Source organism: Acanthochromis polyacanthus, chromosome 16, assembly GCF_021347895.1.
Source record: "Acanthochromis polyacanthus isolate Apoly-LR-REF ecotype Palm Island chromosome 16, KAUST_Apoly_ChrSc, whole genome shotgun sequence".
Lineage (NCBI taxonomy): Eukaryota > Metazoa > Chordata > Actinopteri > Pomacentridae > Acanthochromis > Acanthochromis polyacanthus.
Window position 1 is genome coordinate 33,169,242 of NC_067128.1, and position 27,278 is coordinate 33,196,519.

At 40.4% G+C, this 27,278-nt stretch overlaps 1 protein-coding gene across 6 annotated transcripts in view; it reads right to left on the reverse strand.

The window, feature by feature from the left end:
• Window positions 1-27,278, reverse strand: part of LOC110958946 (disheveled-associated activator of morphogenesis 1-like) — a 68,898-nt gene that overhangs the window by 10,875 nt on the left and 30,745 nt on the right. For 4 of the 6 annotated variants that reach the window (XM_051960611.1, XM_051960612.1, XM_051960614.1 and 1 more), the window contains exons 2-15: window positions 20,606-20,896; window positions 18,038-18,127; window positions 8,876-8,947; window positions 8,529-8,623; window positions 6,469-6,802; window positions 6,279-6,389; window positions 6,058-6,161; window positions 5,699-5,765; window positions 5,495-5,612; window positions 3,676-3,814; window positions 3,395-3,453; window positions 3,114-3,301; window positions 1,092-1,397; window positions 900-1,007 (exon numbers count right to left, since the gene is read on the reverse strand). In XM_051960611.1, coding sequence (XP_051816571.1) covers window positions 900-1,007; window positions 1,092-1,397; window positions 3,114-3,301; window positions 3,395-3,453; window positions 3,676-3,814; window positions 5,495-5,612; window positions 5,699-5,765; window positions 6,058-6,161; window positions 6,279-6,389; window positions 6,469-6,802; window positions 8,529-8,623; window positions 8,876-8,947; window positions 18,038-18,127; window positions 20,606-20,791 — 1,977 coding nt within the window. In that variant the 5' untranslated portion in view covers window positions 20,792-20,896. The remainder of the gene's footprint in view (window positions 1-899; window positions 1,008-1,091; window positions 1,398-3,113; window positions 3,302-3,394; window positions 3,454-3,675; window positions 3,815-5,494; window positions 5,613-5,698; window positions 5,766-6,057; window positions 6,162-6,278; window positions 6,390-6,468; window positions 6,803-8,528; window positions 8,624-8,875; window positions 8,948-18,037; window positions 18,128-20,605; window positions 20,897-27,278) is intronic. The other 2 variants (XM_051960615.1, XM_051960613.1) reach the window with 1 other exon arrangement.

The window sequence follows — 27,278 nt, forward strand, 5'->3', positions numbered from 1 at the left end:
TAATACGCTACCGTTAAAAAGTTTGGGGTCACTTAGAAGTGTCATTTTTGAAAGAAAAGCTGTTTTTTTTTCCAATGAAGATTACATTAAATTAATCCAGTGTAGACATTGTTAATGTGGTAAATGACTATTCTCACTGGAAATGTTTAATGGAATATCTTCATAGGGGTACAGAGGAACATTTCCAGCAACCATCACTCCTGTGTTCTAATGCTATATTGTCTTAGCTAATGGTGTTGAAAGGCTCATTGATGATTAGAAAACCCTTGTGCGGTTATGTTAGCACATGGATAAAAGTGTGAATTTTTAACATGAAATTGTCTGGATGACCCCAAACTTTTGAACAATAGTGTAAAAAGAAAGAAACCTACTAATTTAATCTCATAATCTGTGTATTCAACATGCTTAATATTTGAAATTCAGCTAGAAAAAAAAGAGCCTGTTGACAACTTGAACTCTGGAAAGTCATGCTCATCCGCTTTTGTGCAACTAGCAGAGAAACTACTGATCACGGACATCTAGTAACTACATTAATTACAAACCGAAGCCACAAGAAAGAAATAGCTGAACGTGAGCGGCTCACTCATGCATTTTCAATCACATGACAGAATGATCAAAACCACAAAAACAGCATTCCATTCAAATGCAAGAAGGCGTTTGAAATTATTAAAGCATAAAAGTTTGGCATCTAATAAATCAGCCTGGCAATATCCAATTTATCTGACCTCTTCTCCCTTCCCAAACTGACAAATCAAAAGTTGCAAAATAGGAGAAAATTTGGAAAACTTGAACACAAGGCAAGTCTAAATCTAAAAAAAACAAGCAAGCTGTTTCCTCTTGGCCCTATCTGATGATAACATTTGGTGAGATTGAGACATGAACTGCATCGTCCTCAGTACCTGCTGCCTCTGATAGGCTGAGAAGGTCTTCTCAATGTCCTCCAGGTCCAGGATTTTGAAAACCTTGGCGTCGTCCACGTCCATCCACACAGTACCCTCCAGCTTATTCTGAGCAGAGGAGAATCAACATCTCATCTTCTCATATTTTAACACAAACAGGATTCAAACCTTTCGTGCATCGACTGCTCTCACCTCGGCTAACTTGGACCAGTTGAATGACTTGAGTGCATTGGAAGGCTGAGGAGTGTTCTTCTTCTTCAGAGATGGACCCAGAGGTGCACCAGGCGGGGGAGGAATACCCGGCAAAGGCGGGCAGCCAGGAGGAGGTGGAGGGCCGCCGGGGGGAGGCGGGGGAGGCGGGGGAGGCATCATACCACCAGGGGGAGGCGGAGGAGGCGGCGGACCTCCGAACGCAGGCATGGGTGGAGGAGGCACCGGGCCGCCGGGAGGGCCGGGGACGAGGGGAGGGCCGCCGGGGACAACAGCTGCCTGTCGCTGCTGAGACGGAGAACCACAGCAGGGAGGTTTAACAGGCTGCCAAGTTTCTCATGTTTCACCCATAACACAGAACAAGAGAAGAGTTTTGATCTTTCCGTCGGATTTGATGACTACAACATAAACGATGGAATATCGGGGGTTGCATTTTATTTTATATATTTTTTTGTGTTTTTATGTACACTGTTCAGTCACAACATTAAAACCACTGACAGGTGAAGAGAAAAGCATTGATCATGTTGGTACTATGTGGTGTTCTGCTGGAAAACCTTTGATTTTGGTGTCTTTGTTGATGAGACTTAGAGACTAAAATAAAAGTTGTCCCAGAACAAACACACTCCTTCATCTATATGGAAATCCTAAATGTCACTGCAGAAAAATGCACCCCACCACATCGCAATAACATCACTCAATCAGGAACATCTTGGGGAACATGACAATCACCTAAGATGTTAATTTGACCTCCACACTTCCTAGACCTCATTCTGATCAAACATCAACAGAATGCAGTGGAACAAGTTTGATTCCCAGAGGCCCCACTGAACAACCCAGAGAATCTAAAGGATCCACAGCTAACCTCCTGGTCCAGACCCCATAGGACCCCCTGAGAGGTCCTCTGGTCCAGACCCAGTGGTTCAGAGCATTTTGGACCACATAAGAGGGACCAACACAATATTAGGCAGGTGGTCATAATGTTATGACTGATCCCGGTAATGTTTTATGTAAAACAAGGGTGGTTCCCAACCAGGGAAAAAAACAATTTATGAAACAATTGGAGGAAAAAAAATCATGCAATGTTTGCGTCTAATTTTCACACTAAAGTAAAAGGGTCTTAACCAAAAAGCTACTTCAAGGTATTGAATTTGTTTAAAGTGTGGCTGTATGAGGTGCTTATCAATAATCATTAAATAACGGACACAGCAGTACTGAAGCTGCTCTCTTCAAAGCCACCAGACTCCGTTGACAAAAACAATAATTTTAGCTGACAGAACATACGAGGTGCTGAACTACCGCTGTGTGACTTTGGTGTTTTGACATGTTTTTGTTTTTTTTTCTGATCTGGACTAAATCACCAAAGTCACACACAGGCGACTGCAACCAACCTATCAAAGCAGCGCGAGAGCAGCAGCTCCCATGTTCTGGGAGGTAAAATTACTGTTTTTGTCAAGAGTCTGGTGGCTCTGAACAGAGTCATATGACAGCTTTAGTCAGCTGTTGGAAAGGGATGTCTGTTGAAAAGGTAATACAGTGAAGACATCCTAAATACTGTGTACAGTTACATGAACACTGATAATTTTAGGAAGCTAAGCTATGTTTCACTGCTAACCCTGTCCACAGCAGTTCACTACGTAGCTTCAGTACTTTTTGTGCCAAATAAATTCTTATTTTGTCACGTTAGAGAACTGCTTTTTAGTTTATCTCTTCCTTTGTTGATATATTTCAGGCTTCATTATATGACTATAACCAATATTTCTGTTTAACTGATGAACACCTCGTACTTTGGCGACATAATGAGAGGTAAATGAAGTAAATGGGACATAAAAATGTAGCTATGTTCATATTTTAACACGTAAAGGGCTGCTGTTTAATAGTGGGATGATTATAGGCACATTTTATTGCCTCTTGCATGAACTCATGTAATTGCTCCGGACCCCTGTTCACAATAATGTGCATGAGATTTATTGTAAAGTGACCGAGCAGACGTAAAGGACAACATACTGTGCTGAGCTCATGCAGTCGTGCGGTGAGTTCGGCCACTTGCTGTTTGACATTTTTGTGCTCGTTGCTCTCCTTTTCCAGTTTCTCTTTCATCTTGTTGAGCGTCTGCATCATGTCCTCCTTCTCCTGGGTCTTGGCGTCGCATTCACGCTCCTTTTTCTCAAATTTCTGCTGCAGCTCATGGTGCTCTGTGTTGGGAAATGACGTTTAATTTATTAAAGCACGATTTTTCTTCAACAACCTTATTCTATTTTAGCTGAGTGATCAGTAATCGTACACACCTTTTCTCATTTTCTCTGCCTGCTCTTTCCACTGTTTGACCTCATTTTCATTAACCAGCCTGCGGAGAGAAACGACACACGTGATTAACTACGGCGTCTACGTGAAGAAATCCCTTGATTGTTTTTCTCAACTTAAAAGGAGAGCTATTTTTGAGCTAACGCTGTTAAGCACACGGCTTTCAACAAACACAACTCTGCTCTACATCCTTCAGTCTGACAGTCAGGTTGTCCGATTCATTACTTCATGTGTTCGTCTGTTCAGGGGAAATCAGGGCACTCACATCCGAACAACATTCTTCACGTTAAAATTCTCCAGTGGTGCGACATCGGGGTCGTGACCTTTGTCGTTCTGCAGGACCATCTGCTGGACGATCCGGTCCAGCAGCAGCCAGTACTGCACCGTGTTGCCGCTCCTCTTGTCTGGAGACACAAACAAAAAGGTGAAAGTTTCTATTTAGTGTCCTGGCCAAAGCAAGTTTCCACAAATATCTCAGAAAATACTGATTAAAGGTGGACCCACAGTCGTTATAGGGCGCTATAATCACAGGTTACAACAAGATGATGCGTGTATTAGTCACTGATTGCTCAGACTTCATCCATAGCTTTGGCCAAGCTGCTTACTGGTGCAAAGTTATTTATGGGTCATTCCAGAATTGGAGGGCATTTTATGTCCCACACATCAAATATCAAGTCATCCATGTACAAAATACCAAAACATACAGTTGTTGTGTAAATTTACTCATCCTGAGACCAAATGTATAAAAAACTAGGAGAAAAGATGGTTTAAAAAAAATTCTAAAAATATCAAATAAGTTTCCCCTAAAATGACAATTTTTTTCTTGTTCCACCCCCCTAATGACCAAATTGAATCTCAAATAAAACTGTCAAAATGAAACCTAAACCTCCTTTTTTTGGTATTATTTTTTTCATTGATGTCTCTTGTAATTGTGGGAATTTTTTCTTTAAATCAACAAGATATTTTAAATAATAATCATTATGCATGGAACATGTAACAACCCTGTTCGCGTAACCTTTTTATCTGGTAGAAGAAGAAAACAGTGAATCACATGAAACGCTGGAATTAACATCATCAAACAGTTTTCCTAAAGAATGAGTAGAGCAAAGCTATGTCCTCTCTTCTATTTTTCATCTTTTCATCACATCGTCAGCCTTGATTGAATGTCTCACTCTACCTCATATTATCAGGATCAGACTCATTCTTTTGACTGTTTTCCATCAGTCAGTTTGTCCTCTTGGTCAGCAGTAACAGCTAGCTAAATATCTAGCTTCTACTGCTGAGAAAAAGATCACATTAGCATGGATTAGCAACCCTGTTACTGTGATTAGAGTAGGGTTAGCAAACAACACAGAAAACATGGAATAAAAACCATTGATGTGTAAGCTGAGCCAATCAAGCCTTTGATAGTTTATTACCCATTATTGATAAATATGGAGCAGAAAATTGTACAAGAGAAGGTTTATTTTTCCAAAAGTTTGAAGCCCAAATGTCCTCCAATTCTGCTTTGACCCTTATACTGAAAACCTCGTAAATGTTTCACAAAGACTCAGGCTTCACAGGAGGCATTATGTGATAACTCCTGATAACAACAGATCCCATCATATTCAGAAATAATTTTTTTGATTCCTCCTTCCACTTTATTACTGCTTGTGTACAACCACATTACCAGAGTACCTGCTCTCTTAATGCCTCAGGACAGAAACTGAATGAATCCCACTGAAAACCACTTAGAGGGAAGAAAAATTCTACTGCAACCATTCAGCTCAAATGTGGGAAACCAGTCTTCTTTCCTCTATTTTTAAAGCAGAAAAACACTCGCAGAATAAATATGAGAGTCTGAATGAGTACAGTATTCGGTTTGGCTGGGAACGTTCTTATCCATTTTCTGGGCTGACTAATCTGGACAAAGTCAACGTTCTTATCTTTCTGGCGACAAACCAAACTGGAGCATGCTGTGTACATTGTGGGAGTAATAATCCTCCCTTGCTGGGTGCCTCATTATATTTCAGGGAATTTTACATTTGCCACCATTTTTTCATCAGATTTTACAGCAGGAAAAAAAACAAATTAAAAAAACTCACGTGGCATGAGCAGACAGTGGTGCAGGACGGACATAAAGTGCGGGTATGCATCAGTGTGGTTCATCTTCTTGCGGATGAGATCGAAAACTTGAGTGGCGCTTTTGGTGTCCACGTGTACCTGGAGGAGAAAGAGGAAAACAACGGCCCCGTCAGCACTAATGTGAAATATTTCAAAATCAAATAGAGAAAGTCTTGCTTCCTTACCGACTCGAAACGTTTTGATATAGCCAGCTCATCCTCGTTCCGCAGCATCTCGAAGTAGTCTAAATGCCTGCAAGTGTCAGAGAGAGTGACTGAATTAGTGAGACGGCGCTCATATTCTCATGTTTAAGATCACAATGTCGCTCACATGAAACATAAAAGGTCTAACCACTAACTCATGACATGTTTTTTTGAAGCTATGGGTGTGGTTTTCCCTTGAGTTTTACAGTTTGATGGATTTATAAGTTGAGTGTCATGCTTCTGTCAGTCCCAGGCTCTGTACTGGTTCATTATGATTTCAGTTTCTGATCAACTGGTGAGTTCTTCCAAAGAGGAATATATGTTTTGGTTTATCATCTCACCTGTCTAACGTGGAGTTTTCATGAGAACGTAGCTTGTCGATCACAGGTTGGATCCCCAGCATAAGAAACTCATATCGGAGGTGGATACGGAATTCCAAACTAGTCTGTGTTTGGGAAAAAAACAAGGGTAAAAATGGCATAAACAATATTTTACAGAGTCTCTTGAATGAGTAACTGAGGGAAATGACAGCCTGCTAGTGTGAAAGTGGTATATAATTTACCTCTCCGGCTCCTTGACTCAGCACGGCGTTAATAAAGGACATGATGGCTGTTTTCAGGCTGACCTCGTCTCTGTATCTCCCTGTACTCCGATCCAGATCATTTATGAGCGTCTGAGGGATGACAAGTCATTACAGAAGTTAAATATCTTCACGTGCTGTTGCTTTTTCTACTTGATTTGCCCCTACACACCTGGAAGCGCGTCCTCTCGCAGGCGAAGCGTTGGTAGTGCAGCATGGACTCCAGGATCTTTTTGTGTCCGCCCGGCACCAGACACACGGCGCCCATTATCTCCAGCACCGCCACCTTCGTCTTTATGTTCTCTGTGGCCAGGCTCTGAGCGATGATGTTGATGCTCTCGGTGTGAGAGAGGACGTGAGCGCGGCCCTGCGAGTTGTTCATCAGAGCTTTGATGCAGCCGATCAGAGACGTGTGGATCTGGGATTCTGTGGTGTCGTAGTCCATGCTCTTCAAGAAGTTCAGGATACACGTCAGGCCGTCCAGGTCGATGAAACGAGTCACGAACCTGAGAGGAGAGCAGGAAAAGAGAGGGCATGCAGGTTTAGAGACAATATATTAAATCAGAGGTGTCACACATGCGGCCTACGGGCCAAAACCGGCCTGCCAGAGAGTCTAATTAGGCCCGATCCGGACAACAAGTGTAAAAATTACAGAGACGATATTAACTGCAATGTTTCAATACAACAAGTAACTGCGATTCTAAATTTGTCCACTGTATTGTATCTTTTTTATATATAAATTTTACACATTTACAAGGCGGACAACTTAACCTTTTCCTCAACAGTTCCCGCTTTAGTTTGTGTGGTGTGTCAGCTCAGAGGGTCAGGATTACTACACAAATGTGAAAATGAATGCAAATCTAAAATAATTTCTATATCTTGACACGCTGTTTTGATCATAAAGTAATATGCTATATTGTTCAGTTCCAGAGACCTGTAACTAAATGTTTTGTGTCTTTGTAGATAAACTGTAATCTGTAAGCTGTAATGTGTAAATGATAAACTGAGGCATAATATTGTTGGAATTTGTACTTATTTCACTTAACAAACTTCATAATGTTTTATAAAAAGATAATTCCTTAAATGTGAACATTTTTTGAATGCACTTTGTTGCACTGAAACAAAAGGAAAATTTGGAGTCACTGTTATTTATCGGTTGTTATGCTGTGATTTTACTGGTCCGGCTCACTTGAGATCAAATTGGACTGAGCTAAGATGAGTTTCACACTCTTGTATTATATAACTAGGAATCAACTGATGTGAGGTTTGTAGGGCCGATGCCGATTATTGGTGCTCAGAAAGAACAATAAACAATATTTTAAACACTTAATGCAATGCTTTACCAGCATATGATAGCAGGGAACCTGTCATTTATAACTGGAATTCTTCATTACTAAGGGTGATAATTAAATATGCAAAATTGAAATAAGGAGTAATTAAACTAGGATGCTCTCCTCTGTTTATGACAAACTGAGATGGTTCTCCATTTTCTGAATATCTGACAGTTCTATCACTTCTATTGTCCACTAAGTCCAGATCTTAAAGCTTTATCAAGTATTGCTTTCCAGACTCTGTTTCAGGTTAATCTGTGGCAGCCTTATAACTTAGCCGCTAGCTGTTAGCATAGCCTTAGCCTCTGTGAGAGCAGCTAATTTCCTGGTTTGTGGCAGCGACTTGTGTTCAGTTGTTCAGTTTTTGCTGCTGGAGAGACATTTCTGACACCAAAGAGTGACTACAGACAGAGAGAGGAGGTTGCATCAGACCCAAAGTAATGCATTAATTTATCAATAATCCGTCAATAAATATACAATACTGTTTGTTAATCAGAAAAATACCAATTATCGGCCACAGTAATTGGGCAGGTCGATAAGATCATAGTTTCATTAGTGCAACAAAATAAACATGATTACTACATAAAGAGTCACTCATCAGAATAGTTTTGTACTCTAAATATCAGGTATTTGTATCTGTACTCTTGTTTCTTCAGCGTTTTATTTTTAAAGCGCGGTGAAAAGCTCGGTCCCCTTCAATGTACATTTACGTCAATAAAAAAGAGCTTGAAGCGGCGCTGCGGTGACCTTTACAGGCGCTACATTTTTAAAGGCCTCATTTCCACACTCTTGTGAGAGCCGGGAAGAGTGACAGACAAGGTGAAAGGAGGTTAAACGAAAGATGTGTTGATAGCTGGCGTTAGAAATAAATGAGCGAGAGATGTAGAAAGTGTTCGCCCACCTCATCGGCTGTGTCCTCAGAGCCGTCTTCAAGCTCTCGATGGTTTTGTTCCTCTCTTCCTCGTCTTCTTTTTCCAGAGCGAGGAGCGTCTTTCTCTGTTCAGCGAAAGGTTAGACATCATAAAGATCTGACTCAGCTGTCGAAGCGAAAATAAAGCACTTTTTCACGACAATAAACAAGTCACGTACAAAAGGCATGCTAGACGCTTGGTGGTTTCATCAATAGAAGGTTTAAATTGAAGATAGATGTAACAGCTATCACATCACTAAAAGTCAAAAACCTCAAGGCAGTCAGACTTGTCTTCCAGAACAATAATAAGAAGAGATAAAGTTAATTTTATTACTTACAGCTGCCATTGAATTGAGCTGATCGATGTAGTATTCTGGCCAACTAGTTGCACTTTTGTTTTCTTCTTGTTCCTGTAATAAACAGAAAAATCAACAAGGATGTTACACGATTCTTTATTAGGAAAATCACACAGCAACCGGAAAACAATTCCAATCACTCCCAGTTAGCTTATGAATGCTAACTGGGAGCGACTGGAATTTTAAAATGTTATGCAAGAATGCGGTTTCACAGGAAGTGTTTCCAACGTGACATGAGATAAAAGGCTCTTATTTGGTTCATGTCACAAGTTTGAGGGCATCAAAGCGTAACTTCAAAGCACATCAACAACTTTTTCCTCCTTCCTCCAACTTTCCATCACTTTTCAGACCAGTCGGCTTTGACAGACACACAAACAGCAGCAAACACACACGGAACAGAAGGTCCGGGGCATAAATAGCCACAAGCCATAAATGAAGCAAGAACCCAAAGTAGGGCGACACAGATATCCAGCCCATTTTATCCTCCAGCGCTTCACTGAGTTTTCGGGAGGTGGTGAGAAGAGCCAAAAACAGAGAGCACATCTGCTTGGGAAAATCTTGAGATTTGCAGATGAATGTTAAAACTGTGGATTAAGGACGTGACCCGACTTACGGCGAGATTAATCTCCTGACGGGCACGTTTGCATTACAAATAAAAACACAGGACATTTCATTTTAAACTTGGGGAAGAAAAGTGACCCTGAACTTGGCTCGAGCATCAAAGGCTTCCCTGCTTTCAGCTCAGCTCTTGGTCCATTAAGCACAAGTGAACTGTGACCATCGGAAACTAATTGGGCGTCAGTTAATAAAGCGGCCTGCAGAGACTTGGCCGCTCCGGTAGAAACTGTGGGCTTTGGCCAGTCTGCAGTGACAGGAAGGCCTGATCCTGCTGTTCCACTCATGACCGGTGCCAGCTTGACCAGGCGGGCGCTGGAAGACGTCCAGTCCATTAGAGGAGCAGACGCAGAGGTGGGACCGCTTCCTTTTGCATCTCAAAGAGTCCATCTTCTACTGTCAGCGGTGTTCCAACGTTAAAACGTCTACGGTTTATTTAGGGGATGAGAGGGAAGAGTCCGGAGAGCACGCTGGGAATTTCTTTATTTTCCACATTTGAGAAAGTAAAGATCAAACGCGCATTAGGAAACAGGAATCATTTAATGGGACAGTCCGCTTGAAAGAGAAGTTAATTTACTGCTCTGTTCTCTCAGAAGTTAAACTTTTTTCTTTTTTTTGTAGTGAAACTTGAAACCACACTACAAAATCTCTGCTAACAACCAGATCACTAAATCTTCTTCTTGGCTGATGATGTAGCCTTGAGGAAAGCTGACAAGAAGCAGGAGAAAGATTGATTCCCGACAGCATGATTTCATCTGCTCAGGTGCCCGGCCAAACCAAACAACTAAAGCTCTGACTGACTTATCTCCTCTACGTCCAGACAGGACTTCTGAAGCCAACAAACGTCTGGTGGAACACTGCAAAAACTCAAAATCTTACCAAGTCTCTTATTTTTAGTCAAAATGTCTCATCCCACTTGATTTAAGATAAATTCATTTGATAAGTGACATTTCAGCAAGATTTAATTATCTTGTTAAGTCAAACAATCTTAAAATTATCTTCCTGTAATCCTTGTCTCGTCCTGCGGGTCAAACTGACCCGTTTTAAAGTTTAAGAATGTGGAGAAAATGTATACTTTCACAGTGAAAATTTTCACATTTTCAAAATGTTTTGGAAAGTTTTTGAACATTTTTTGAGTGGAAAAAAATAAATGCTAAAAAAAAGTGTTTCTTTAAGAACATTCAGGAAAAAAAAAAAATCAACCAAAATCCAGCGAATTTCACTCAATTTTGGTTGATTTTTTTTCCTGAATGTTCTTAAAGAAAATATTGGAAGTTTTACTGATAAATATGTAATAACTTTAGATATTTTTAGGATTTTTTTGGGGAAAGATTTGAATTCATTTTTTGAAAATATTTACAAGAACTTTCTTTTTTTTTTTTCTTGCCAAATTTGGGGATTTTTTTTAAATGAAATTTTTAAGGGAAACTTAAGGAATTTTCTTCCTGAAGATTTTGCAAATTTTAATAAATTTGGGGAATTTATTGATGAATTTTTGGATTTTTTTCAGACAAGGAAATAATATTTTTTGGTGCCTGTAAACGAAGACAACAGGACGGTTAAGACACCGTAGCTTGACAATCTCACCAAGCCATTTTTTACTTGTTCTAGTGGCAGATTTTTTCACTTATCTCAAGGTAAAAGTTTTTTTTCTTGTTTTGAGAGGGGCATTTTTTACAGTGAAAGGAGCACCCTCGTCGCTTGCAGGCTTCGAGTGCCCCGATGATGACCCCACCTTCCTCCTTATTACCCCCCATCCCTCCTGCTGCACCTGTGGAAGTGAAGCCTTCCTGTTTGGCTTGGACATCGGAGAGCTTCCTCTGCCTCGTTTCTCCACATACACCCTTCCCCTCCGAGCTCAGATGGTGAGTTTGTATCTGTCTGTGTCAGAGCCAGAGCCGGCTGCAGAGTCAGCAATGTCGATGCTTTTTTTCTGTCTGTCCTCCCTCCTCCTCCTCCTCCTCTACTGCAGCTCGATGCTGTACTTAAAGCTCTGATGCACCTAAATTCTCCCCCACCTTTAGTCCCACGCCGGAAACAAACCTGCATGGCCTGAACTGACGCAGAACAACATGCTGAGGGTTATTTTCAAAATGCCCTGTGATGTTGCTGTGAGACTATTCGTAATAAGGTGACTAATTGGGGGCAGACTGTCCCATTTTCGCTATCTATCCTCTATCGCTTGCCCGGTCATGACTGGTTAGAGTCGTCTGCAGCCAAAGTAAGTCGTAAGAACATCGATATGTAGATAAAATGAAGCCGGAGAGGAAAACTGAGACAAAGATAATGTCTTGTGACTTGGCTTCTCACGCCTCTTATCATATTCATTAACCCAACAGCGCTGGGAACTATTTATGCATCTGACAACAGAAACACACTTATTTTCTGAAGTATGAATTTAAAGCTGAACCTGTTAGCTTAGCTTAGCATCAGAACTGGAAGCAGGGGCTGACCCAGTAGCCGCCTGGCGAGGACACCACGCATGAAAATACCATCAGCAGTCCCACCGTCTGATCCCCAGCTGGCCAGACCTTTGCTGCAAGTCACTGTCCTGCTCGGTTCCACACATTTCCTCTCTATCTCTACTGTAACTATGCAATAAAAGGCAAAAAGCCTGGAAACAGGGAGGAACAGCGAGTCTGTATCTTTCCAAAGGTAACAAAATCCATCCACCAGCACCTCTGATGCTCATGAACCAACACATTACATCTCGTCTTGTCTTTAATTCGTAAGGTTGTGCTTTTATGGGCGGTTGTGTGCTGGATTTTAAAATTTTTTTGGAAGGGTGTAGTGCTTTTTTAAAGACTTAAAGTAGGAGTGGTATTGACCTTGTTAACTAACTGAGAAAAAAAAAGCTTATTTTCCTAGTGCAGTTCGTTCAGAATACAGCTGCCAGGTTCTTCACTGATGCAAAGAAAAGGCAGCATCTTGGTTCTGGCTCATATGCATTAGCTACCAGGTAGATACAGAAATGAATTTAAAACTTTACAGCTGTTTATAAAGCCTGCTGTCTGTTTATTTCCCATCTTTATCCTCACCCTCACCTGTCAATGCAGATGTCTGCCCTCCCCGAGTCTGGTTCTTTTAAAGGATTCTTCTTCTCTGTTGTCACAGATATGCATTCTTGTAGGGATTTTGAATGTTTCATTATTACATTTGTCAGGTAATTCTACATATTTAATAATAATACTGTGGGTTCATAGCTCTCCTACATAATTTTGTCAAGTCAATTTCTATTATATATAATTTGTAGGGTTTTAATACCATTATTTAAATTACTTGGATAAACTAACATCCTAAATAACATTGTAGGGTCTAAACCTGAATATTTAAACTCGTAAGGTCACAACACTTCTTGTATTTCTGAACTGAAAAGCACTTTGTCTCCATTGCTGTTGCTTTAAATGTGCTTTATTAATAATGGTGATTTGACTTTATTTAAATTTAAAGTAATAGTACTAACTAACAGCACTTCACAAAAATCCCAAAAAACATCTATTTTTCAATTTGGTCCAGTTTATTTTGAAAACATATAATGTCAAAAGCCAAAAAAACTATGCTGACCATACAGGAATGGTATAATGAGGATGAGCTGGGGCTGGGACATTTGTCTCATGCATTGTTAACATCTCCGGGCTTTTTTCCAAAATGGTCAAACAAGGATTAAAAGCACAGCGTAGCATATCCATCTGTGAAGAAGACAGACTTTCTCAAGCGTCGCTCGCACTCTGTTACCTTTGTAATATTTTATACACTACAGACCAAAAGTTTGGAAGCAAGATCAAAGTTGTACAAAAAGAGACCATTTTGTAAGAAAAATAAACATGATTATTATATGAAGAGTCACTCATTAGAATAGATTTTTTTACTTCAATGATCAGGTATTTGATCTGTACTCTTGTTTCTGTACTCGGCTGTTTCTTTCTAGACATTTCTATGGACACAGTTGAGATTTACTGTGATTTTTGTCTGCAAACCCTCAAAAGCCAAAGAGCTTTAGTGAATAATGCAAACTGTGATTTGCTTTTTTATACTTTTGCACTGAAATTGGGAGTCCTCTCTTCTGAACTCTAAAACTAAACCCTTCTTTTCTTTTGTTAACATTTGCTCAAAGGAAGACATTGTGCACAGAAGCTTGGCCTGTAGTGTATTTGTGCTGACTTTTCACACTGCTGCCCTGGCTTTAATAACATCTCTGTCTTTCTGCAGGTCTGTGTTTTCTGAGGATTTAGGCTTTACACACCGGCACACTAAATACCCATCCATCAGGCTAAATCCCAGTGCTCCTCACCATCCAGTTTTTCACCAGATGTTGGGAAAGATTAATAAATCTGCATGCTCGGTCTGCACACTAGTCAGGACAGGACATCCTACACACTCAGACCTATGGCCTTGAAAGCGCTGCTGTAAAAACGAGGACATGTAGTGTGGTAGCTGTGCAGCGCATTGATCTAAACTAAAACAGGCGCCTGAGTTTTCCTGCATGCTGAGGATGAACTCAAATACAGAGAAAAAAGGAACAGCTGACGGCCTTTTATCAGGAAGACAGGTTATAATGAAATGTGACACTGCCACAGAGCAGTAGAGTGTGTTATGGCTACACGGACGCTTTGATGGCACAGGTGTAGCGTCTAAAAGGACATTATTCACTGCAAAAACTCAAAATCTTACAAAGTCTATTTGTCTTACTTGTAGTCAAAATGTCTCATCCCACTTGATTTAAGATAAATTCATTAACAAGTGGCATTTCAGCAAGATGGAGGGACTCGTTTTCAGACAATGCATCTTAAATGTCTTGTTAAGTCAAACAATCTGGAAATTATCTTGTTTTGAGTTGAATTTTACAAGAAAACTTAAAATAAGTTTAACCCTGGTGTCGTCCTGTGGGTCAAAACTGACCCGTTTAAAGTTTGAAAATGTGGAAAAAAATAGAATTTCACAGTGAAACTTCTGATGTTCACATTTTTAACATTTTTGGGAAATCTTTGAACATTTTTTGTGGGAAAAAAAGAAATGCTAAAAATGTTTCTTAAGAACATTCACAAAAAAATCAACCAAAATCCAGTGAATTTCGCTGGATTTTGGTTGATTTTTATGTGAATGTTCTTAAGAAAATATTAGAAGTTTTACTGATATATATGTAATTATTTTAGATATTTTTAGAATTTTTGGGGGAAGATTTGTATTCATTTTTTGAAAATATTTACGAGAATTTTCTTGCTTAATTTGGAGGATTATTTAAAAATAAAATGTTTAAAGAATCATTGGAATTTTCTTACTGAAGGTTTTTGCAAATTTTCAGAAATTTGGTGGATTATTTTTTTTTCTGATTTTCGTGATTTTTTTCAGACAAGGAAACAATATTTTTTGGTGCTCATAAATAAAAACAACAGGAGGGTTAAAACATCCCAAATTAGGAGGTTACACGAAAGCGAGAATCTATTTTTGAGTGAAAAATTACAATTTTTTAGCATGTGTGGCATATTTTAAGACACCTAAGCTTGACAATCCTGGTAAAATATAGCTTAAAATAAGTTTCCCAGCTAATTTTAAGATCTCAATATTCTAAATATCATCTTACCAAACCATTTTTCACTTGTTCTATTGGCAGATTTTTTTCACTTATTTAAAGGTAAAAGTTCCGTGAAATAAGTTCTTTTTTGTTCTTGTTTTGAGAGGGGCATTTTTTACAGTGTTTAAAAACATGAGTCAAGTTTTCCTGCTTTTGAATCAGGTACGAAAATGAAACACAATAACCTTACAGTGTGGGAGATATGCGATATGTTTCAGGACTTCCCCCTGTTAGTGGATTATCTAATGGAACCGGCCAGATTTAGCCCTCGTCTTACTCCCTCTATACATCACTATTTTTATATCCACCTTGTGCAACAACCGCTTAAGTGAGTTATTCATAGTGGAGCTTTTTCAGGCAGTAAAAACTTATTATGCAGCAACGGGGAGTTTGACTATAATTCAAGAGATGGATAACAGACTGGGGAATAAAGTCATTACTAAGCACTTAGCTGTAAAAGAGTGATGTGTGTTCTGGTGTAGTGGTTTGTCTGACCTGTTTAGGAATTGTTCTGTATTAGATGTTTGATAGCAACATGTAAACCATTACATTACTGGGAGGACAACGCTGTTTTATGATCTCTGCAGTGGTTTATTTCAGCAATATCTTAACTCAGCTATGTAAATACTGGGAAGAGCAATGAAAGTAAGTCCACAGCTAATAAATTCTGAATTGTTATATGAGAGGGGCTTTGAATAAGCCATGAAGGTCGGCTATCTTTCAGGGCGAAACGTGGGGGATACCAGTCTTACCAGGTGAGGGAGGCGCAGTGCCAAAATCTCGACATAAAAGTAATAGTTTTCGGGAAATATGCTTATTCACTTTCCTTTTAGGAGATAGATGAGACAACTGGACGCCTAAGAGTTACCACTTGCACATCTGTGGACTAAATACTAGCCCACTGACTGCAGATTACTCAAGCTTAGCACAAATCCTGGACACACGGAACAACAAGCCTTGCTCCGTCGACATTTAACAGAATTCACCTGCTTCCCCCTGTGTCTAGTCTCTGTGCTGTTCCAACCACAAGCAGACAGCAGCTTCATATTTTCAATAAAGATATGAGAGTGACATCAATCTTCCCTTCTAACTCCTGGCAGGAACCGCTGGCAAGAGTTAGATTAATCTGACGCTTAAAAGCATTTCTTTGAGCAACACAATCATACTTACAACGAAGCAGATTCTTCAGTTTAGAAGAGCTTTGCCAAATATAGAAAGATATGTTTTTCAACTGTAGCATAAAAGACTGGGACAGACAAGAAGTGGCTCCTGGAAAGACATCAGCAGCACTGTACTCTGCAAGGTTTGCAGTTTGAGCAGCATTCGGGTGGATTATTGCGTAAAAAAACAACTACTGCAGGCTACAAATTCATCACCAAGCAATAATTAAACCGCCTCTGTTTGTTCAAGTTACATATTTAAAAGCTGTAGCGATGGAAATAATCCTGGCTGCCTCAAAATGTCCCACATCTAACTCTAAACTTTTACATCTTCTTGACTGTGCAGATCTGTGAAGACCTGTTTCCACCTAACCTTCCACTGCAGCTCAGCACACCAGCTCACCTATATTCCCACTCAAACATTGCAAAATTAATCTGTGCTACATGATGGCAAGTTCTACCAAAAAGGCACTCCACCAAGGCTGCTCAGTTGTTGTATCATTCGCGACAGCTGAAGAATTGGTCTCAGAAATCATGGCAACACAGAATGTATCCTTTAATATAGACGTACCCACAAACAAAATGACCTTACACTGAGCACAGGCGTCTGTTATGCATGTGTACGTTATGTACAGACATTATGTAATCGTGTGACCTAAATATGTAGCAGGCGGCGGGATTTGATGGGACTCAGAAACACCCCCACAATTTAATCAATTGTTCCTTGTATCATTTCCAAAGGATAAGCCCTGATAAGTCCGCAACGGTCGATTTGTAGTTGGATCTTTAACAAATCCATGGATCCAGACTATAAGCCGCATCACTGCCAAAATCTAATCCTTGGGTCATTTCTGACCTTCCCTGAAAATTTCATCCAAATCTGTTCATCTGTTTTTGGGTGATGTTGCGCACAGATGAACAGACAGGCAGACAAACGTACGTTGATCGTCACATTACTCCACCGGAATAATAGTGGAGTAACGCAGCGATACAAACTTACAACCAGAAATCGATTTTAAAGCAGAGTAATGATACAAAAAGCCTCACACTGCAAGCAGAGAGGGTTACTGTCTTAGGTTGCCTGAATCTGCGATTTTGAGAGAGTCATGAAAAAGCTCAGTTGCTTATTTCACTCCTAGTGTGTCTTCTACCATGTAAAAAACAACCACTGGACATGTTATCCAGGTCTGTAAAAGCTGAAGTCTAATCTCACTTTTAGGACAAAGCCTTGACTTCCTAATAAAACTAAAAGTTAGAACGATATTATGTACCTCTTCTGGTCCTCTCAACCCACCGGCCAGCAGGCAGATGGATTCCCCCGTATAAAGAGCTGAGTTTTGCTCAAGGTTTCTTCCTGTTAAAAGGGTGTTTTCCTTGCCACTGCCACCTTAGGGCTTACTTTGGGGGTTCAGGCATATGGGTTCTGCAAAGCGTCTTGAGACAATCGGACCTGTAAATGGCACTCTATAAAATAAAATTGAATTGAATGTTTGGGATATTAATGTGTGCTTTTTTACTGTGTAAGCTCTAACATACACCTGGCGTCAGATATTAAAAAAACAACCATCTGCAGTCCACAGATGCAGTATTCAGACAGCGCTCTTGTGCTAGTGCCTGCTGTAACAGAGGAACAGGGCGATGAAAGGCTTTCTGTTTTAGGAAACACACAGCTTCAGGATCAACAAATCAATGAGGAGGATATTTACACATATTATTCAGGGAAAGCAGCCGGTCAGCAGCGAGCCAGCGACAGCCGATACAGAGCGAACGCAGTGTGAAGCTGGCAGAATCTTTTACCTTCTTTTTGCTGCAGTAGATTTGCCATTTCTTCTCTGCAGGCAGGGCGAACATGGCCTCCCTGTGTTTCTCTGTAAGGTCGAGCTCGTCCTGTAAAGCAGGCAAAAACAGCAGAAATGTTTGGTGGGAAGGCTTCAGAAGGAATGTCAAAATATTGTGCTTCACAATCCTTTATTGACAGCTGCTCGGAAAAGATAGTATTCAGTGGCTAAATACTGAGCATCCTTCTCAAAATATAGTTCACAGACTGAGCATTCAAACATAAATCAATTCTGTTTTTCCCCCGTAAAACAACAGCAAGTGCCAGAAGCAGTTTTAACAGAGCTCTGTTTTCAGTTTGCGATCAGCTCGGGCTAAATTTGCTCATGATATCAGTGTGATATAACCGGTTGCTCTCATCATAAATTTGGTATGACTCTGAATCAAATCAGATGTCTTCCAGGCAGCGGACGTGTGAGTAATGAGGAAACGGTAAGGCGTGGCCTGTCTGCTCGGCATGTGGTAACAAACATCTGGAAACAACATGTGTCACAATACATAACACATATTTCACAGAGGCACACAAAGGGTGAAGGCGTTGGAATAAATGCCGAGAGATCTGCTTATCGGAGAGATTTCTGAGCTCTGACGTAGTTCTGCTTTTGTTCCCTTTAGTCTCATCTGACGATAACGGAAACTAAAGGAGAACCTCTGCCAATTTAGCCCAAGAAGAAACGACATCATAAGGAGCATTAAAAGAAGTTGATTGTTTTCTAGTTGACATTTATGCAACAAACGGACATTCGGTTAATGTGGTTTACCCAGCAGATTAATTCATAAATGTTTCATGACTCATTATGAAACTAGCATTTGGGGTTTTATTAAAGCCACCACGTCTGTAAATCAATATGTGCAATGATCAAATCACCTACAACGGCTGTGCAGACTATTGATTAATCATGTGATGCAGGCAGTAAACGGCTTACCGGCAATGATTCAACTCCATTCTTTACCTTTTAGATGGAAAATAGAAGCTTTTATGCAGCTGTTTTGGTGTTTAACGTCCTGCGACCACACTAGCTCTGCATGGGATTTTGTCATTTAGGACAGGGTTTTGGTATCATTGTGGTCCTTTTGAGTCATCGTTTACAGGTTTCAAGTCATTTAGGATGAGTTTGACCCTTCTGGACAGTGTTGAGCCGTACTGGACGAGTTTTGAGTAAATTTGACAGGTTTCAAGCCATTCTAGATAAGTTCTGAATCACTTCGAACAGGTCTGTATCATTTTGGACGAATTTCAAGTCATTTTGGACAAGTTTTAAGATATTTTGGACAAGTTTCTAATCATGTTGGATAATTTTCTAATCATTTTGGAAAGGTTTTGAACAGTTTTGGACAGGTTTCAAGTCATTTTTTGTCACCTTTGACACATTTTGGACCGTTCTTAAGTCGTCTTGCAGAGGTTTCTGTCATTACAGACCAAATTTGAGGGATTTTGGACAAATTTGGAATCATTATGGACAGATTTAAAGTCATTTAGGACAAATGAAACACAGTTTGGATAGGAAACAAATATGTTTTGACATGTTTCGAGTCATTCTGGCCAAGTTTCAATAAATTTTCTAGTCCTGTTAGTTAAATATCAAATCACTCTGGAGGGTTTTCAGTAGCTTTGGACATGTTTTTGACATTTAGGACAAGTTTTCTGCCATTGTGGACAGATTTCAAGTCTTTTTGAGTCTTTTTGGACAGGTTTTAAGTATCTCTCTGAAGATAGGCTGGGAAAATAATCACAATTACTTACTGTTCAAGCAAATCTAAAGTTCAAAGGTCATGTGTAACTGATGGCAACAGAGCAGATGGCCACAATTTATTACAGCGAGTGTTTCTAGTGTCCAGGAAACCTGCTCCGATTATGCACGCACATGGTGGCTCTGGGTGAAAAGAAAAGCACGTGGCTGTTTTCTTCTAGTAAACAGAGCATCTGAAAGCCTCCTTGTCGTCACACTCAAGTTACTCAATTATGTCTTCATAAAGGGTGGTAGACAAAAACAAGCAATTAGCAGATGGAGGAGGCCGAGACATTAAGAGCCCTTGAATGAGGCCTATTGATGTGCAAAAATGTCATGCTTAGATTACTGTGGCAACCATGAGGGAGGAAATGGGGCCAGAAGAAAGAAGAGGGCTCGACAAATTAGAAGTGACAATAAGAGAGAAAGGAAAGCAGCCTGGCCCCGTTACTCACAAGACAGTCTGAGTGTAAACGGGGAGGAACTGACAGCTCATTTGGGAGTGCCTTAAAATGTGGCAGAGAGTGTAAACAATGAGCTGAAGACTGTATTTTAAGGATTTGAGTGCAGTAAAATGTTGAGCATCCTTGTAAATCTGCAACAACATCATTAGTTTCAAGTAGTTTTTGGATTTCATTCCTGATTTTCACGCCAAGTTTGCTTTTAGATGTCATAACTGCTTCACTATATGAGGTTGTGTCCATTTATTGGCACTGAGATTTGCTCTTAAATTAGTCTGACGTTTATTTAAACTGTAGCTGGATTTAAAAACAAAAACAGGAGCAGGTTGATGTCTTACCACCAGCTCGGCGAACATGCCATCCAGTTCATCGTATCCTGGCATCGGCAGTGACGGCTCCATGGACTGCAGAGCGAAGTCCTCCCGCAGCCTGTAAGTGATCTCCGGGTGATCGCTGTTGTTAAAGCAGCAGAAAATGAAGGAGAGGCCACCGCGGCCGCCGCCACCACGCTTCCGAGGAGCCATGGCTGTCCGATGTGTCCGACCAGGTCAGGTAGGGAGGGTCTGAGGCTCCTTCAGAGCCTCTTCACGGCCTCCTCCACCTCAGAGTTTGGCCTCCGTCAGAGAGTACTGTAAACACAAAGAAGGGAGCACGGTGAGTTTTCAACACAAATCTAGTCTGACAGAGTGAAATGAAGGCTTCACCACTCAGGTTTTACTGCTTTTCTTTAACTGGCACTCACAAAAATCTATCAGAGAGGCAGTTTTTCTGAGATAAACAGAAGGTAATGTGGTCTGTAAACACTCAGAGCGGGTTTTGGGGAATCAGAGGTAGATCATAAGAAGTGTTGTCTGATCAAGCTGGACATCAATCAATCCATGTGCAAAACTGCTGGCGACATTTTCAGACAGTTTCTACAGATAGAGACTCATGGAAGAGTGGAATAACTGGCTGAGCATCACATGAAAGCACAGCTGAGCAATCGAGGCCTGGTGTAAATTTCAGATTGTTGGTTTTAGAAAGTTACACAAATGGTCACTAATCCCACATTAGAGGGAGCGTGGACGGAGGGTGTTTCCAAAGCTTCAAACTATTCGACAAGCATTTCAGACGCCGTATAAAGCTGGATCAAGGCATACCGTTCCAATAGTACTAAATACAAAGACCGATACTTCATGTTCCCAGCAGTCGCACGGAACAACGCTAGAACTGTTACTGCAGCTGGAAAACACAAAACCCCACCTGAACTTCTGCCCCTGGCACTGCTTATTGATGTCGGGTCATAATTTCTGAAGTGAAAGTACAATGCTGAGGGCAAGGAATGAAAGATTCAGTTATATCGTTTACACAATAGAGGCCTGTCATGGGAGTGTGATGTTTGAAATGGAGACCATAATTTGCCTGGATTAGTGTATTCAGGCCTTCTCATCTCCCTTTCCTTCCTATTCACCATCGGCTTTCCTCTGAAGATCTAACGGTAATGATTAGAGGGGTGTGCTTACAATGGCCTTGGTGAGAGGTGTGCGGGGCTTTCTGTTGTTCTGGAGACCAGCTCGGTCAGTGTGGAGCTAAAACAGACCTTTTTGTAAAACTTATGAGCGTGTCTAAGTCAGTCTGCGTACTGTTCAGATGACAGGTGGGTTTTAGAATATTTAGAGACCCCATCAAACTCCAATATACAACGCTTCAATCTTCCTGATAATCATAATCATCTGACTTTTCAGCTGCCGTTCTTACTTAACCCACTGAACCCCAAGCAGGTTCTGTGGATTTTTTGGCTCCTGTTCCATTTTATTTTTAACTGAATGTAGGCTATTTTTCACTGCAGTACAAAGCCTTGCATCTCTATGGAAACAGCGCAACCACAGCTAGAAGTACAGAGAACTCAGAGATGTCTTCTGTGCATTACAACACATTTTCAACACCATGAATCATTGAGAAAGGGAACATTTTTGTGTCTTTCATTGCTTATTTTGCAAAATTTAAAACAACAACAACATGGAATCAACATGTACTACATTTTTCCCAGTATCCCTGCACTTTAGTCCAGTTCTGCCAAATATTCCCTTTTTTTTACGTGACTGAGTAATTAATGGCTGTAGAATTGCACTATAGCACATAATGTTTGATTTTTTTATGAAATTAGATTATGGTCAACAGTTTATTTCTCTATGGGACATGTAAAATAAAGTGATTTAGATGAAATATCATGATTCTAAGCTTAGATCTGTTCAGGCCTCCCTGTGGTTTTACAGTCTCCGGCTCTGATAAATAGTCCACCAGTGGATTTTGGGGTTCAGAGGGTTAAGACATGCTACATATTTCTGATCTGGTAAGTGACAGCTGCAGTTTTACCAGTAATGCAGGAAATGTGCACAATCCTGCTGGGCTGTTGCACCATCTGCCCTGCTTGACTATCATCGATAAAAATACATAGAGAGCAGCTGTCATAAATAAGCAGCATTGCAGAGGAGGGCTGAGCGCATCACAGACATTTTCAGCAAGACGCAATGAGAGTGACAGCATTTAGGTAGACTGCCCAGTGTCTGATAGTATATTTGGGTTAGTGTTAGCCACACTAGCAGCAGGGGGGGCAGAGATAGTAATGACAGTCTGTCTTTGGCCCACTGAAATATTTTAATATCTAACAAGTGGATGGCTTCACATTTTGTACAGAAATTAATTGTCCTGAGAAGATAAGTCCTGACGACTCTGTGACCCTCTGTCATTTCCTCAAATGCCATCAGCTAGTTGACATTTGTGGCTTTGGGTAAAATGCTTTGACAGTTAGGGACATTCTTATAACCCCTCTGGATAATTTTTGAGTGACCTTTTTATCCAACACCAACACTCTAGCACAAACACAGTGTGTTTACTGTTAATTAGTAACTGTTAGCATGCTGAAACGTTAAACTGAGATGGATAAACATTATACCTGCAACACAAAAACCTGTTAGCTTTGTCAGTGTGGGCAAGCTGCAGTAATATACAATATCCTTGAAAAAATTTGGGGTCACTTAGAAAGTTTTTTTTCAGTGAAGATAACATTAAATTAATCAGAAATATAGTGTAGATGTTAATGTGGTAAATGACTGTTCTAGCTGGAAACGGCTGATTTTTAATGGAATATCTCCATAGGGGTACAGAGGAACATTTCCAGCAACCATCACTCCTGTGTTCTAATGCTACATTGTGTTAGCTGATGGTGTTGAAAGACTCATTGATCATTAGAAAACCCTTGTTATGTTAGCACATAGGGCTGCACAATTAATCGAATTTTGATTGTGATCACGATTTTGGCTGCCACAATTAAATTAACCTGATCGTTGGTGATATTTACATTTAAAATGCGGGCTCTGGTGCATATCTTATCAAGCGCCTTGTCAACCAGTCGTCAGCCAACCACCAGGAGGCGAACACATGGTTAAGGCTTCATTAAGCTGCCTAAATAACAAGCAAGTGCACCCTGCAGCGGCAGCCTCAAATCACTCAGTGGACTGGGCGGATGAGAGCGAGTCATGTCGAGAGAAGAAAGTACAGCAGCAGTTGGAGACGAGCAGCATCATGGTGAGGAGCTGGTGCCTCGAAACTTATCAGCATCCATCGTCTGGACTTGTTTCGGATTCAGGGCAAGTGACGTGAAACAAGAACAAGTCATATGTAAAGAGTGTAGCAGAGTTGTGTCTGCCCCGCACGGTAACACAACTAATCTGTTTAACCATCTGAAAAAACATCACAAACACAAATACAAGGAATGGATGAAGGCTAAAGCTAACACAAACTGGATACGGTGTTGCATCGAGCAACACCGTATCCAGCTACCTCCCAAAGACACACAGAGATAGCGGACGCAATATCGTTTTATTTGGCCAAAGACGTGTCCAATAAATACAGCGAGCAACAAGGGCTTCAGAAAAATGGTCATAACACTGGACAATAAATATGTGATCCCCTCACGCAATTATTTCTCCGAAGTGGCGTTACCTACACTGTATGAAAAATGTTGGGGGAAAATAGAGAGGGAAATCACAACTGTCAAGTTCTTTGCACTGAGAAAGCTTCATATATTGTTTGATAAAAGTAGTGCAATAAAAATACAGATATTTTCCCTAACATGATGAACAATCATGATTAATAATCATGATTATCATTTTGGCCATAATTGTGCAGCCCTAGTAGCACATGAATAAAAGTGTGAGTTTTCAATGTCAAACTGTCTGGGTGACCCCAAACTTTTGAACAGTAGTGTACGAGAGAGGAGAAAGCAGCAGTGTGTGCTCTGCAACCTGTTGTCTCACTTTCAAACAAGTGTACAAGACCTCTCTGCTGTCCAGCAAATAAAGATTTGATGTCCAGATATCTGCTGTCGTCAGCATGTCACAGAAACAGCTCCACAGCGTCCCTCCTCGCTGTGACCAGTGGCGTGAAGCCAAGTATCATAAACCACAGAGGCTGTGCTGACCTGCAGGAATTTCTGGACGTCTTTCTTGGTGACCAGCGGCCGGCTGATCACAACCACGTTCATTTGACCTTTTCCAGCGATTTCCTATAAGTCAAAAGCTGCACCCAGACAGAATGCATCATGTGTAGCGTGATGCGGTTCTAAAATTAGTCCAAGTCAGGTCACGTCCTTAGCTGTAATCGAAAATTGCGGGTCACTATTTTCAGTGAGCTGAGGTAACACACTGCAGCTAAAGTTATTTCTTCCAAAGGAGAAAGTGAGGACATTTCCGATGTCCTTGTAGAATCAGATTATAAAAAGTAAAGTTTGTGGTCTACCTAAATAAAGACTGATGCCATCACTGTCCCATTTTAGCCATTTTTTTTGGTTCATCTGGGTTTCCTCTATTCAGAAGCTGTATTTTTTTTTTTAAACAGCCTGTAGAGCTGTCAGCAACTTTTCCATCCACCAGAGAGAATCAGTGAAATATTATTCTTCCTTCACCCTAGAAATGTCTTTGTTTTAAAGAAGCAAATCCTTAAAAGGAATAAAATCAAAACAAAACCAATTTGAAGACATAATTTAACATCCTATTACTGCGCCTTAGGCAGACTGATTGATGCAAGGCAATTTAATCAGAAACCCAAATTACCACTTCTGCCTCATGGCTGCCATCAAACTAGTAATAACTTGGCAAACCATCAAACAAAACCAACAATGGTCAAATATATTCCATTACAAGAATAATCACTCTTTTCTAAATGAAGACGGCAAACGTACTAAGACTATATACAATGTGCGCATGGAGGATACTACAGAGACGAGGTGTCTGAGGCCAAATGACCACACGTGGGATAAAGTACACAGCAGCTCTCTCTTACAAACACAACGGATTGCGTATTTATTTTGACACATCCTTGACTTTTCCAAATTGACTACTGGAGCCCTCGGCAGCAGCTGCTCGGCTTCACGCTCGCCGTCTATTCTAGCAAGAAGCAATTCGAAGCCCTCTTTGACCATATTAGTCCACAAAACTGCCCATCTTTTCCATTACCTAAAGCAGGCTGTAAACTTTGTGTAAACCAGTGAGCCAGACCGGGACAGCGCTGGTCCCCGTCCAGCTCCAGGAACCCGTGGACGTGAGGAGGGCACAGGGACGGTTTTAACACGCAAGACCGTGTGACTTTGTGTTGGTGCGTGTAATTGTTCACCGTGAGACCTGAGTGGTTTGACCTCAGCCCCCGGATGTTGTCTGTCAGACGGTCAAGGTTCCCATCATAACAGAGGCTTGTTGCAACAGGAGGACATTCCTGTCACAGCCAGGTGAACCTAGTGACCCCAAACAACATCTTCCACTGCACTGCAAAAACTCAAAATCTTACCGAGTCTATTTGTCTTATTTTTAGTTAAAATGTCTCATCCTACTTGATTTAAGATACATTCATTAACAAGTGATATTTCAGCAAGATGGAGGGACTTGTTTTAAGACAATGCATCTTAAATATCTTGTCAAGTCAAACAATCTTCAAATTATCTTGTTTTGAGTTGCATTTTACAAGAAAACTCAAAATAAGTTTAACCCTCGTGTCGTCCTGCGGGTCAGATTGACCCGATTTAAAGCTTGAAAATGTGGAAAAAAATATTTTCACAGTGAAAACTTCCACATTTTCAAATTTTGGGGGAAATTTTTGATAATTTTTTGGGTGGAAAAAAAGAAATGTTAAGAAAAAAGGTTTCTTTAAGAACATTTGGGAAAAAATCAACCAAAATCCAGCGAACTTCGCTGGATTTTGGTTGATTTTTTCCCAAATGTTCTTAAAGAAAATATTAGAACTTTTACTGATACATATGGAATCGCTTTACATATTTTCCCAAATTTGGGATTTTTTTTAAATAAAACTTTTAAGGGAAACTTAAGGAACTTTCTTCCTGAAGATTTTGTCAATTTTTATAAATATAGGGAATTTTCTTGATTTTTATCAGACAAGGGGACTATATTTTTTGGTGCTGTAAATGAGGACAAGAGGAGGGTTAAGACAGCTAAGTGTGACATTCCTGGTAAAACATACCTTAAAATAAGTTTTCCCAGCTAATTTTAAGATCTCAATATTCTATCTTATTTCAAGAAATCGTACCAAGCCATTTTTCACTTGTTCTACTGGCAGATTTTTTCACTTATTTCAAGGTAAAAGTTCTTTGAAATAACTTTTTTCTTGTATTGAGAGGGGCGTTTTTTCCGGTGTGTCACCTGCTTTAACCGAGACGAAACACAGACTGTCTTGTGCTGCGTTTCATAGACGTGCAACTTAACCTTTGCTAGCAGTAAAAAGTTAGTTGAGTTAATAGATAAATCCAGGAATAATCCATTCAGTCAACAGTCTGAAGGCTGATGACAATGCAAGTTAACAGCAGCGCTTTCCATATAATCAAGAAGAATGTTGTTTATCCTGACATGAATAGACTCTTGGACTGTACTAGAGCAACACAATTTCTTTTGTAGGCTTCTGCTTACAGTATAAAGCAGATTCTTTTATACTCCTTCATTCATACGCATCCAGTAATTAGACCCG